The 12,839-nt window shown below is 35.1% G+C and overlaps 1 protein-coding gene across 2 annotated transcripts in view; it reads right to left on the reverse strand.

Moving 5' to 3' along the window:
* Positions 1 to 1,066: 1,066 nt before the first annotated feature.
* Srp9 (signal recognition particle 9) overlaps positions 1,067 to 12,839 on the reverse strand; it is a 67,371-nt gene continuing 55,598 nt past the window's right edge. For both annotated transcript variants that reach the window (XM_090375471.1, XM_090375470.1), the window contains exon 4: positions 1,067 to 1,245. In XM_090375471.1, coding sequence (XP_090231597.1) covers positions 1,150 to 1,245 — 96 coding nt within the window. In that variant the 3' untranslated portion in view covers positions 1,067 to 1,149. The remainder of the gene's footprint in view (positions 1,246 to 12,839) is intronic.

Raw genomic sequence — 12,839 nt, forward strand, 5'->3', positions numbered from 1 at the left:
CAGGCAACAGGTCCACCACGGCCAATCCACTGATGCCCAAAATGCCTGTTCAAATGGTCACGAACACACCTTCCATAATGGGCAGTTGCCATTATGTTGAAACCAAATGTTGCGTCTCACGTTTGCTGGAACATCATCAAGTAACTCTGATGGAACTTGTTCAAGAAAGATCCGATATTTAGCGGAGTTCATGCGGGATGTTAACAGGTATGGGCCGACTAAGCAGTCACCGACCATACCTGCCCACACATTTATTACGAAGTGATGTGCCGCATGGGGGCGCATACCATGTGGGGTGTCATGAGCCCACACATGAGCATTGTGCTGATTGAATAAGGCTTCCCGAGTGAAATAAGCCTCATCTATGAACAAAACATAGGCTGGAAAATTCAAATCTTGAACACTTTCTTGGAGAAACCACTGCGCAAAAGCCACACGTGCAGGATGACCTTGGGGGAGCAGTAACTGAACCCTTTGGAGATGAAAGGGGTGTAAGGAATCGTCATGCCACACATGCTGTATACGGCAATGAGACACTCCTAAGGCAGAGGCACGTGTGCTGGTAGTAGGATTATTCTGGATGGCATTCAACACACTTTTTTCCACGGCGGGAGTTCGCTTCGAACGTGGTCTGACCGCACTACTCCTGTTACCTCTAAATGACCTATAATCGCACAAATTTTGATGCACACGCGCAAACAAATGGTGGTCTGGTATATTATTATTATCATCATCTTTATTTTCTCCTAAGAGATGTCTGTCTGGGAAGCGTTCTCCATAAATTCGTTGAGCAGCTTGTCCATTGCCCTCTGCTAATCCATACACTAGGTGCATGTCTGCCAGCTCACAGATCGTATATCGATGCATGCTCTTCGTGCGGCGACTACCGCACCATCTACTGACTTATGGTGACGTTTCCTGTTATGGGTTCCTATGTGATTCACATTCCTTTAGATGTTACATACCTCCCCTAAACGTTTGTACCAATATTTTTGAGACACCCTGTATATACCTGAATAGCAATGCCTTGCTAATTGCCATAAAATGATTCAAATACCACAAATACTTATTATACACAGATTTTATTTATCAAATTGAAAATGTACAAAAGAAGGTTTTGGCAGTCATATGTATACACTTTTATGTATATTATTTTTCCTTTGAGGCCATATGTCTCATCAGCTGGCTGGTCAATTTCTCTATTTTCTTTACATCTTGTGCATGTTCTGTCAAGTACTGTAAACACTGGAAAGAGTAAAAATTTATCTATATCCTGGTACTGAATTATATCACATAGTTATAATTTGGTCCAGCAAAAACACATTTGAAATAAAATTAGAAGAAAATATTAACTACACGTTTTAAGAAACTATTTTATATCAATGGTTCTCAACCTTTTTTTGCCTCGGAAAGGCTCGTTCTCGGAAATATTTTGTGCAACAACTACGTAGACCATTGCACTCAAGTTCATATTGTTTGAATGAATGTACAAACACAGTGCTAGAAAACGAAACAAAATTGATTAAGAAGTACGAGGCAGGACAAAGTTTGTCATCTATTGCACGGGAATTAGGTCTCGCTGCTTCAACAGTGAATACTGTTTTAAGAGACAGGACCTGTTAAAGGATCAACAGATCACAAAACATCATACAGGTGCTATATCAAAGATGGAAAATCAAATTCAGAAGCAAGTGCCCCTGAATCCAATGGCCATTCAAAAAATAGCAAGAAATATTTATGAAGGTATTAAGGATAAGTACGATGAACGCCAAGCCAAGTTCATGGGCGGTTTAATAGGTTCAAGCATTGCGCTGGTTTCCAAAACATTAAAGTATGCGGTGAAGTCGCCAGTGCCGATTCTGCAGCTGCAGAGAAATTTTGTGATGTGTTGGAAAAAACCCCTTCTAATCTCCACAGCCCTCAACTTCCGCAGCAGCATGTTTATCAGTGGGAGAGTTAATTCTGGCACCAATACTCGAAATTTTTGTAATTTTTCGTACACATGAGATAAAAAAATTGAATAAATAATTCTATTTACGTGTTCATCGAACATTTCTTTTTTGCTTCAATCAAATTTGCGAGTGCTACATTAAGCATTTAGGGAAATTCTGACTTACATACAGTTCCACGGAACACAACAATTACGTAAGGGAGTGGCTGTAATTAAACTAATTCTGTATTATTGACATAGTAAATAAAAATCGGTCGTTTCAAACAATCCATTTAGAGAATTTTGCTGCCACTTTTCACTATACCATTGGCATGCAAACTTATTTTGTTCAAGACTCCCTTTATTAAATATAAAATTGATGCAACCCCGATGTAGGATGACCAGATTTTTAGAGAAGAAAAATGGCATTTTATAAATTATGTAGAAAATTTTATTTGAGTATGGAGAAGAATAAGAAAATTGTTTCCTTTTTAATTTACACATTAAAATAATTGTTTATTTTAATTTAATACAGAAAATAAAAAAATTAACAATTACAAAACAATTAATGAGGATGAACCTGGATAAACAATGATATCTGGTCCAGATTTGATGCAATATTTGAAAATGCTAATCTTGTGTCATTTTCTGGATCAAGTCTGAAATGTTGTTTTGTTTTCATAGCTGTTAATTTTGAGAACCTGACATATGTAGACCAGAGAGGAAGTAACGTTTGTATTGCCATTTTTGATAATCATCTCTAAGAGAAAGGCAAAATTTTTCACAAGTTGGCTTGAAACGAGCACAATGCTTTATCAGACAACAGATCAATAACATCTTCCTTGTGCTCAATGGTAATTCTGGGGCATAAAGAAATTCCAAAAGCAAAGAGGTCACGAATCCGCTACGACTTTTTTTTCTGGAGATACATTAAATCGTTTGGAGAGATTCTTAAATCATTAACTTTTTCAAATATAGCAACAAGGTAACTAAGTTTTCCAAGCCATTTTTGATTTGTAAAGAAATGAGCAAGGTTCTGATTTTTATTCGTTAAAACTTCATGTTTGGGGTCAAAAAGACATTGCAACACTTCCACTGGACAACCAACTCACTTTTGTATATAAAAAGTATTTCAAAAGCACATCCCATTTTATTACAAAGTATAGTGAAAAGTGCTATTTAAGCTTCTGCTTTTAATAAAGTTGATCATACTGCATCTTTCAAAACCTCTTGCAAATCAGTTTGCATTTCCTTCTAATGCTTCCCTGTGTATAATGCAATGATTAAAAATTATATTTGGAGCAATTTCCTTTGCTGTGCCTTTTAAACCTTTATTTTCTCTTGTTAATGCAGCTTCATCATCAGTATAAATTGCAACACACTTATTCCACGTCACATTTGTTTGAAATAAGATGTTTATAACATCAAAAATCTTCTCGTCCATCATTCTGCCTTCCAAAACTTTGCAAAATATAAAATCCTCCAAAATATCGACCTCGTAGCAGTAGCTGATGTATACAAAGTTTGATATATCTGTGGATTCATCTAACTGTATTGCAAAGATTGGACTTTCTCTCAATAGATTTAATAAATTGAATTTTGCGTTGTTCACGATGACTGTAATATGCCACGAGTGTCTCTCAATAGAGGGATAGTTTTTAAATCGTTGCTGTACTTTTCTCTGTGCATAATTGAAATCATTTTTAAGAGATTGAGCAATAGTATGTGATTTCAAATTTTTTTCTATTAAATATGAAACTTCCAATGATGCTCTTAAAGCTTTACAAGGAACTGCCATATGTTTCTTCATGAAAGATTTCAGACCTTGTATGGTGTCGGTGTGTATTTTTAATTTAATTGGTTTCATGCTTTTCGTAACATATATTACGCACACAGGATGTTGCTCATCATCAACAACACTGTAAGTGAAGTCATAATTCATAAATTCTTTTTGATATTTTCTATTATTTTTCATTCCTTTTGATTTGGAATATGATAGCTCTCTACCAGAAATTGTGGGTGCACTACACTTGAAATAATGTTAGTGTCTAAATTTTCACACTATATCCATCACTCAGCCATTTTCTGATTGCCAAATTGTCCATGATAAAATATATATATATATATATATATTTTTTTTTTTATTTTTTTTTTTTTCTTCTTAAAAACAATGATAAGACACATGCAATATAAAAAGTAGAAGAAAAAAACAAAAAACATCCACATGAAAGTGCCGAATTACGTAGCAGAATAAAGTGTGTATGCAACAGACTTGCTATATAACATGTATTTACTGGCACCACATATTCGCACCTCTAGCCTTTAGGCAGTGGTGAGCTATAGTGTGCCCGCGAGAGCCCACTGTTATTTTTTTTGAAAATTTGCAAGCCCATTATTGATCATTAATTTTACAAATGGAATCCTGAATGCGAGTATCTAGAGCCGAAACTACGGTGGGACAAGCGGGGTCCCATTCCCAGCATTTTAATGGTGCAATCGATCTGTTCATTTTTGATTTAATTATAGTCGGACCTCTGTTTAACGAACTTCTTTATACCGAATTTTTTTGATTCCCCTTGGTAATTATATTTAAAATAGTTTCCACTGAATGAAGAAAATTTCCATGATACGAACAGATTAGGAGAGACAACTTTGTATAGAAAGTATACAAAGTAATTAGAAAGTGCAAATTAAGGGTGAAAGGGATTACCGTTTCACAATGTTACTGGTGTCCATGAAACCTCTGCAGTCATATACCAAGAAGTCACACTAGTCAATATGCTTTCCATATCCAGTCAGAGGATTAAGAAGATTCTCGACACAGATTATAGCCTCTGGTCAACCTGTGTTGTGGTTCCCCTTTACTCCGACAAACGGGCACATGAGCGATCCATGCTTTCCAGTAAATTTCTCCTATCTATGTTTACATGGTCACAGTAGCTGAATGGCCATGTGATTCAGACATTTTGCACTGTATTCAAAAAACTAGTGAGAGAGTAGCAACGTAGAGGGGGGGGGGGAGATTGAGGCAACTCAGATATTATATAAACTTTACGAAGATGAAATGTTGGCAGGTTTTGAAACTTTGTCGAGCCTTTCACTGTGTATAAAATGTTCTAAAATATAATAGCATCCAGGCAAAAAAAAAAAAAAAAAAAAACCTATCACCAATATCCAAAAAACTAGTGCAAATTAAGGATGATTACTAAAGGACTTGATGTGGAAATTATAAAGATCAATCGTGTGTTCGGGCCACAATGAGTAGCTTGCAGACAGCAATTGTGTGTTGGAGGAATTATCCCGCTTTGTGCAAACATTTTGAATCAGAAGTTAAATAATTCAGGATTATTAAATCGACTTTTAAATCTGGAATTTCTTAACCATTTAGCACCTAATGATCGACATCCTGCAGGAGCTCTCTTACCTTTCAGAAGCTTTACAGAATCACAATGCATATAAATTAGTTGTTCAAACTATCACTGCTATTGCTAATTTGAAAAATTCTGAAGGAAATTATGAAGCTAAAATTGAGAGCATGTTGAAGTGGAAAGAATTTGAAGGAATCAAAAAATTGAAATTAAAAAAATTACCTCGTGACAAGTTATTAAATGCATTGTTTTATCCTTAAAGGATAAGTTATTAATGCAACAGGGTGATTTTAAATTAAACAAAGAAAATAACAATACCATTGAAAAAAAATTTTAAACATATGCTACTGGAAATCATGGAATGTGAAAAAACTTTCGTCTCAGTAGCAAGATGGTGAAAATCGAATAAGAAATTTAAGCTTTCTGATAAAATATGAAATAAAAATTAATGTTTTTAAAGATTTTGTCAAAGACAGTCTATCTTTAAAATCGAGTGAAATTCCCTTTTCAATTAAGGAAGTGAGAAATATCTTTGAAATCATTGCGATTAGTAGTAGTGAAGATGAGCGAGCTTTCAGCGTAATGAATAATATTGAGTGAATGAATGAATAATGTTGAAAATTAAACATGTTACATATTATGATTGATGACCATACATATAAATGGAAAACCATTGCTTCAATTTGATCCAGATCATTACGTAAAACCATTCCTTTGTAATCATTGCTCAGCTATTGAGCAAAGCAGAAAATCGACAACAAATATTAATCAAGAAGTAAATTATATATGGCAATTTTTCTTGAATATTTGTGAAATAATTTTTTTTTCATGTAATCTGATTTTTTTGTGTACTTTTTCTAGAAAGTTTGTTTTTTATGTAATATTTGTTTATATATCGTGGAATGTTTTGTGATACTGGAAATATTTAATGTTATTTTTTATTCGCAATATTAAAATTTTATCATGAAAAAAATGTATCCATTATATTTCCCTAGTTGCGCATGTGCCGAGCATGCACGGTAGATGGTTTATGCGAGACATCCTTCCCATTTCTTTTAGCTATTTTGATTTGTATATATCGATTGCAAAATAAAAGAGCTTTTTTATTGTAAGTATTTTATTGACCATTATAGATTTTCATAATTTCTGGGAGACAAGGTACAACGGATTTATGATAACTAAATTAAGAGATGTATACTTGCTACTGCAATGTATCTAAATATCTCTGTAAAACAGCACCGACTGATGTACCGATCTTAGCATTAGCATTAGTAGAGGCATTTGATGCAAGAAAGCAAGCTTATGCAGCATCAGCCAAAAAAAAAAAAAAAAACCCACTTCCACTTCACCCCTCTGTTCGTTCCAAATACCTGTCCAGCTGAGCCTTAAACTTATTTAGGCTATCAACCTCCACCACAAGGGATGGAAGTCTGTTCCACCAAACAACCACCCGCTGGCTAAAGGCAAATTTCCTCACGTCTATCCTACATCTGTCTTTCCTCAATTTGAATTTATCTTGTAGTTGAAGTGACATACGCAGATGTAAGGGGAACCTAACAATGGAATGTAACGAAAATGCGAGATTGCGAGATGAAAAAAGAAATCGTTGACAAATATTTGTATTGTTGCAATCATATTTACTGCAGTATTAACTTCAGGAAGCATGATTGTGACATCATACTATTCAAAAATTCTAAAAAGTTAGAACTCCAGACACTGTCGTATCCAGTTATCATCGTAAGGCGAGGCATGACGATCGGGTTTTTAAGTTTTTTTTTTTTAGATAGGCCTAGGAACGTTTTACACATTCACTTATACGCATGGTTAAGGGGTAATAAGCCACATCTCCCCCCCCCCCCCCGCTCAAATCCGCTCCTCACTCGAGATATCATACCAGTCACAAAAAATGCATGACACACTCTAATCACACTACTAGTAGTGTGAGCATGGGAAGCGCTTCTAGTGGACGCCACGGATTACGTCACTTTTGTGACCGATCAAATTTACTCAGTAGAAAGATAGAAAAACTGCAAGCCCATTGTTAAAATATTTGCAGCTCACCACTGCCTTTAGGCAATTTGAGAATTTGTGCTGTATGAAGCCCAAATTAAAAATTAAAGGGACTACCGTTCGTTGAGTAGTACTGGGAAGTACTCTCAATTGCTGAGTAGTACAGAGGAATTGCACTAATCGGCTGCTTTCTGTATATCCAATGTCAGTGAGCAAATTAAGGCTTATTTCTGATGCAGACAATAATAGGAACACCACCTGCGCCACATGTGTAACAAGATAAGGAGTGACAGTAGCGTTCATTTGTATCTCAGACTTTGTTCGAGTAGTAAGGTCTCTACACAAAAACTAATTTTATTTAAAGATTGCTGCAACCCCCCTTAATTTATCTCATGACCCCTCTAGGGGTTGTGCTCCACAGTTTGTACACCACTGCACTATACCAACAGGAATGATATAAAAGATATTTCACATTCTTTTATGTAATTTCATAGGAGTATACTAATATTAAAGTGCTTTTATTAAGTCTGTAAACTATAAATTTATAACAATTTTACAGCATATGTGTACTACTGTCGCATAACCTGTGGAATAGTGTAGTTACTATTGTACTTAGCTATATCTTAGTTTAGTGTGCTATTTTTACATTTAAGCTAAAATTACAGCTCAAAGTAGTGGAAATGCTCTTGTATTAGAGAACTGCTGAGGGCAGTTCTTCTATGAATCAAGTTCTTATAATCAGGAAAATATACAACACTACTTTGGAAACAGAAATTCAAATTGAGGAAGGATGATTATAGGATGGATGGGCCTAGGTTTGCCTTCAGCCAACAAGTGGTTGATTGTTAAAACAAACTTCCATCTGTTGTTGTGGAAAAGGGTACTTTGAATAAATTCAAGAAAGAAATAGACAAATTATTGGAGGCGATGGGCAGGTGACTTGGGATTTTTTTTTTTTTTTTTTTGCTGAGGTTTCTTAGCTTGGTCTATACTTCTTAACAGGAAGTACAGACTAATGGGATATAATTTTTTTACCACAATGGGATGCGCTTAAATATAAAGGGAGAAGGGAGCAAGAATATTTGGTAATGCTATTGAAGTCATGGTAGGTCAGCCAGAAAACTGATAATTTGGGTGATATATACAGATTAAACACTGGCTATCAGTAAAAGTCAAATTGATTCTTGCATTGCTTCCATTAGGACATGCAGCAGCCTGAAAGACAAGGTGGGAGATTACAAAAACCACTGGGTCAAATAAATTGGCTGTTTAGTGTTATTAAGGATAAAAACAGACATATATACACAGGATAATCAGCACCTTTTCTCTACTAGCAAAATACCTGTATATCATTGACAATACCCAATGACCTGCTCTGGCAGCCTGTCTGCATTGCTTAGAAATCTTCATATCTGACTGCACAATCACTCCCAGGTATTTTTCATTTTCTAGCACCCTCAGTATCACACACAGTTATTGTTCTTAGCCATATGGCACAAGGAAGTCTGAGACTTTTGCTTGTCTGCGCAATTACTGCCAGATCCTTTTTATTTTCTACCAACCTAAGCGTAGTACCACACAGTTGGTACATTTCTTCTACCCATATGCAGTACTTTGCATTTGTCAATGTTAAACTTCAGTTGCCACTTCTGAGCCCATCTGCTCAAATTTTCTAGATCCTGTTGCAGTAGCACATTGCCATCACTGTCATTAACAACCTTTGTACCATCTGCAAACTTCAACATTAAGCCTGATGCTTCATCAATATCATTGATAAATATACAAAATAACAGTAGGCCCAATGCCAAACCCTGTGGGACTCCACTAATAACATTAGTACACGAAGAGCAGATCCAATGATTACCACTCTGTTTTCTCTCTCTCAACCACCCTTTTATTCTTTAATACTATACTGCTCCAAATTGTGCACTTGTCTTCCATTATTATTAACTATAAAAGGAAACCTCATACCTTTATGTAGGAACAGAATTCTCTCAACACTCACATTAGACGGATTATATGATTATACCAATAAATGTCCCATATTTAATATTAAATAAGATCAATTACGAAAATTACATTGAAATTATATAAATAAATACTTTATAAAAGATTGTCATGCATTCAATTCTCAACCCCAACATAATGCATCAGAAGTTGATAGCCATCAACACTCCCAAAAATCAAACCAATAAAAGGGTGGTTGAGAGGGAGGAGAAGACACAGAGTGGTAATCATTGGATCTGCTCTTTGTGTACTAATGTTATTAGTGGAGTCCCACAGGGTTCGGTGTTGGGCCTACTGTTATTTTGTATATTTATCAATGATATTGATGAAGGTATATCAGGCCACATGTAACTTGAGAACTGAAAACAATTGTCAAATTTATCCTTAAGAAACATAGGTTAAAATATCTAAAATTGTCTAAAGTTCTTATAATGGACCAAACTTATTTGGATACACTCCGTGCTCACAAGAAGTAGTGTTTTTTGCAAATGATACCACCCTTCTTTTATACTTAAGCCTATCGACTACCTGATACAAGATTATTTTTACTAAACCAATGTGTGAATTGCCGTTCACAAACGCGCATGAAAGTCTACGAGTCCAAAATAATAGAAGGCTTAGAAACATTTATGGAATTTGCGTTTAACCTCATTTCAAGAGTTTCAGCGATCGATAATTTAATATATTCATGTTGCGTATTTAAAACTTCCACTTCATTAAAAAGAAAAACATGGCTATCATTGATAGCATGGAAAGCAAGTTCCGAGGCACAGGTCCTAACTGATGCTGCATGTTGTTGTATCCTCACTGAAAGATATTTCTGTGTCAAACCAATATATGAAGAATTACATTCACCACAAGAAATATTGCAAACTATATTGTGTGAATCCATGGTTGAAACGGAGTCTACCACTCTACACTTCAAAACAACATGGAGTTTACTAACTTAATTCTGTGTTTTAAATTCTGTTTAAAACAAATTTAAGATGTTTTTAAAATTTAAAAACTATCTTAAATTCTGTGTTTTTAAAATTGTTTGTACCAATACTGTACATATAGAACTTTAAAAAAATATTTCTGTTCATACCTATTGTTCATTATACCAGTCTCTAGTTTGTTGTTCTTATCTTCATAATGCTCATAAGTTCATCTAGTAATAACTCCTGAGTAGAGCTATATTTATATGCATTATAAAACCAATTAAAAATAATACTCCTATATTATCTATAGAATTTGCCAGTATTTGTCAGTTTCCTAAAAATTTTTAAAATTTTCAGTCTATAAATTTTAAAATGTATATTCTCATTAACTCTAGTTAAAGTAAAATTTAGGAAGTTTATAGCCCTTTACCATGGCTTTACCATTTCTAAAGTAAAATTAAGTCTGGTATGTATCTTATTTAATAAATCCAAAACCTTATTTACTATATCATCTTTCATAATGATTAAGATATCATCCAAGTAGCTACCATAAAATGTTAGCCTTGAAAGAAATGGCCTTAAATATAACTGTTCAATTTTATTAAGATAAATTCGGCAACTAGTCCACTCAGGCTAAGACCCGTTGGTAATCCGAATATGTGTCTATAAATTTATAATTTTATAAGATTACAGAATCATCGTCATTGATTAGATCCCAAATTGTGTCTAATGCGTACTCAACATGTACATTCATGTACAAAGAAACTACATCTAGGGAAAATAAAGTAAGGCTACATGTTATAATTCTGTTTAACCATAATTATGTTTATTTGTACTTTAATTGTAAAGTTTATCCCATTTGTATAGATAATTCTTACCTGTATTATAAATTAATAATGTATAAATAACGGTTATATATGAAATTTTGTAATTTAACCCACAAATATGTAATATCAACTCCCCCCAGACTCCTTTTAACAGCCAGTATATGGTTTGATGATGGGTACTGGCAAAGTTCCCAAAACATCACCTTAATGTACAGAAATTTAGTTATAAACTGAATGAACTATCTTAATATTCATGTGGTATAAGAGTGGTTATTACTAAAAGTATAATTCTATGGAGTTATTTTATTTATTTATTTATTTGGGTGGGGGGCTTACATCTTCATAAGGTTAGTATGCCCCTTCCCCAAGTGATAACATGCATAGGATGGGAAGGACTTGGTTACTTTGATATAAGGTGTTTTAGTTAGTCAAGATGAAACCAGACCAACTGCTCATATTTTACTACACATTGTAGTAAAAGGTTAGCAGATGGTGAGTTGTTTCCATAATCCCACATCCTAAAGAAGAGTTTCAGCCAAGGGCAGTTGATGGTTTTGCATATACTAGCCATATCAAATTAGGTTGCACTTGTGAAAACAAGAGGTTGCCATGCAAGTGTCATGTAAATAGTTGGGATAGTGCAGGATACAAGCAGGGGAGCAAAAGCTGCATCTCAGCATCTGTAGGCATATGGTCTTTAGTGCACAGAGGCCATGGGCAGAGATTGCCAACTGCGCTAGCAGCAAACTCAGAAAGTGGAAGGGGCAGACAGCAGAATATAGTCTTGCTATGCCAACTGAGGGAAAGAACAAGTCCCACCCAGGTAAGGCTGCTCAGATGGAGGACCACTATAAAGGGAAAAATAATTTACCAAACAAGGAATGGGGGGGGGAGGGGTCAGACATGATAAAATGAACAAAAAAATTGGGGCATTCTCAGGGTTGCTTCAATTTGCTTCAAAAAATTGATATGAGTTTCCCACCTTCCTCGTTGTGCCAAGGGTGGAAAACTCATATCAAGAATGTCCAGTTCTTGATATGATAAGCATTCAGGTGCAGTTGTAATGGATGAGAAACCACCTGTAAAGGAGTGGCACCATCAGAATGAGGAGAGATACTAGTTTAGATCGGCTTGATAGTTGTTACCTGATCTTAGTCAGTTATTCTGGGTTTTTCATCCCCAAAACATGCAAGCCGGACCTTGAACACACACTTGCACAGTATGACCCAAGATGCTGATGTGCTGTACATAAAAAAAAAAAAAAAAAAAAAAAAAAAAACACAATCCGCTCCTGATTAAAGAGGCTTTTAAGAATTTCCCCAGTCACTGTCAGACTTGAACCTACACTTGAACCCACACCTATCCAAAGCAGTAACAGGTGGCAAAACAACCATACTTCATAGAATGTGTTGGTTTCTCTGAACCGAAAGGACTTTTTTATTGTGCTTGCAATGATCAAACTATGGAAACTCCAATGTGTATTTTGTGAAGATACCATGATAAAGGCCTATTAATGAAATGATATGTGTGTATCATGGTGTCAAGCTGGGTTACGTTGTTTGTTTTGAGTGACTGGCCACTTCCCTCAGATACCATCACCATGTTAATATCCTTGACATATCAAGCCATACCACAGATATACTTATCTAGCTTTAGCATTCCTATTATATGTACTGATCAAGTTCAGTCTCCATATGGGCAGTGAGGAATTTTAATGATTTTATATAAGTCATTAGTCCAACAGTACCATCCAGCAAAGATTTATCATTGCCAAGCA

The sequence above is a fragment of the Mastigoproctus giganteus genome, chromosome 6, assembly GCF_048544385.1.
Source record: "Mastigoproctus giganteus isolate SK-2022 chromosome 6, ASM4854438v1, whole genome shotgun sequence".
In the NCBI taxonomy this organism is placed as follows: Eukaryota; Metazoa; Arthropoda; class Arachnida; order Uropygi; family Thelyphonidae; genus Mastigoproctus; species Mastigoproctus giganteus.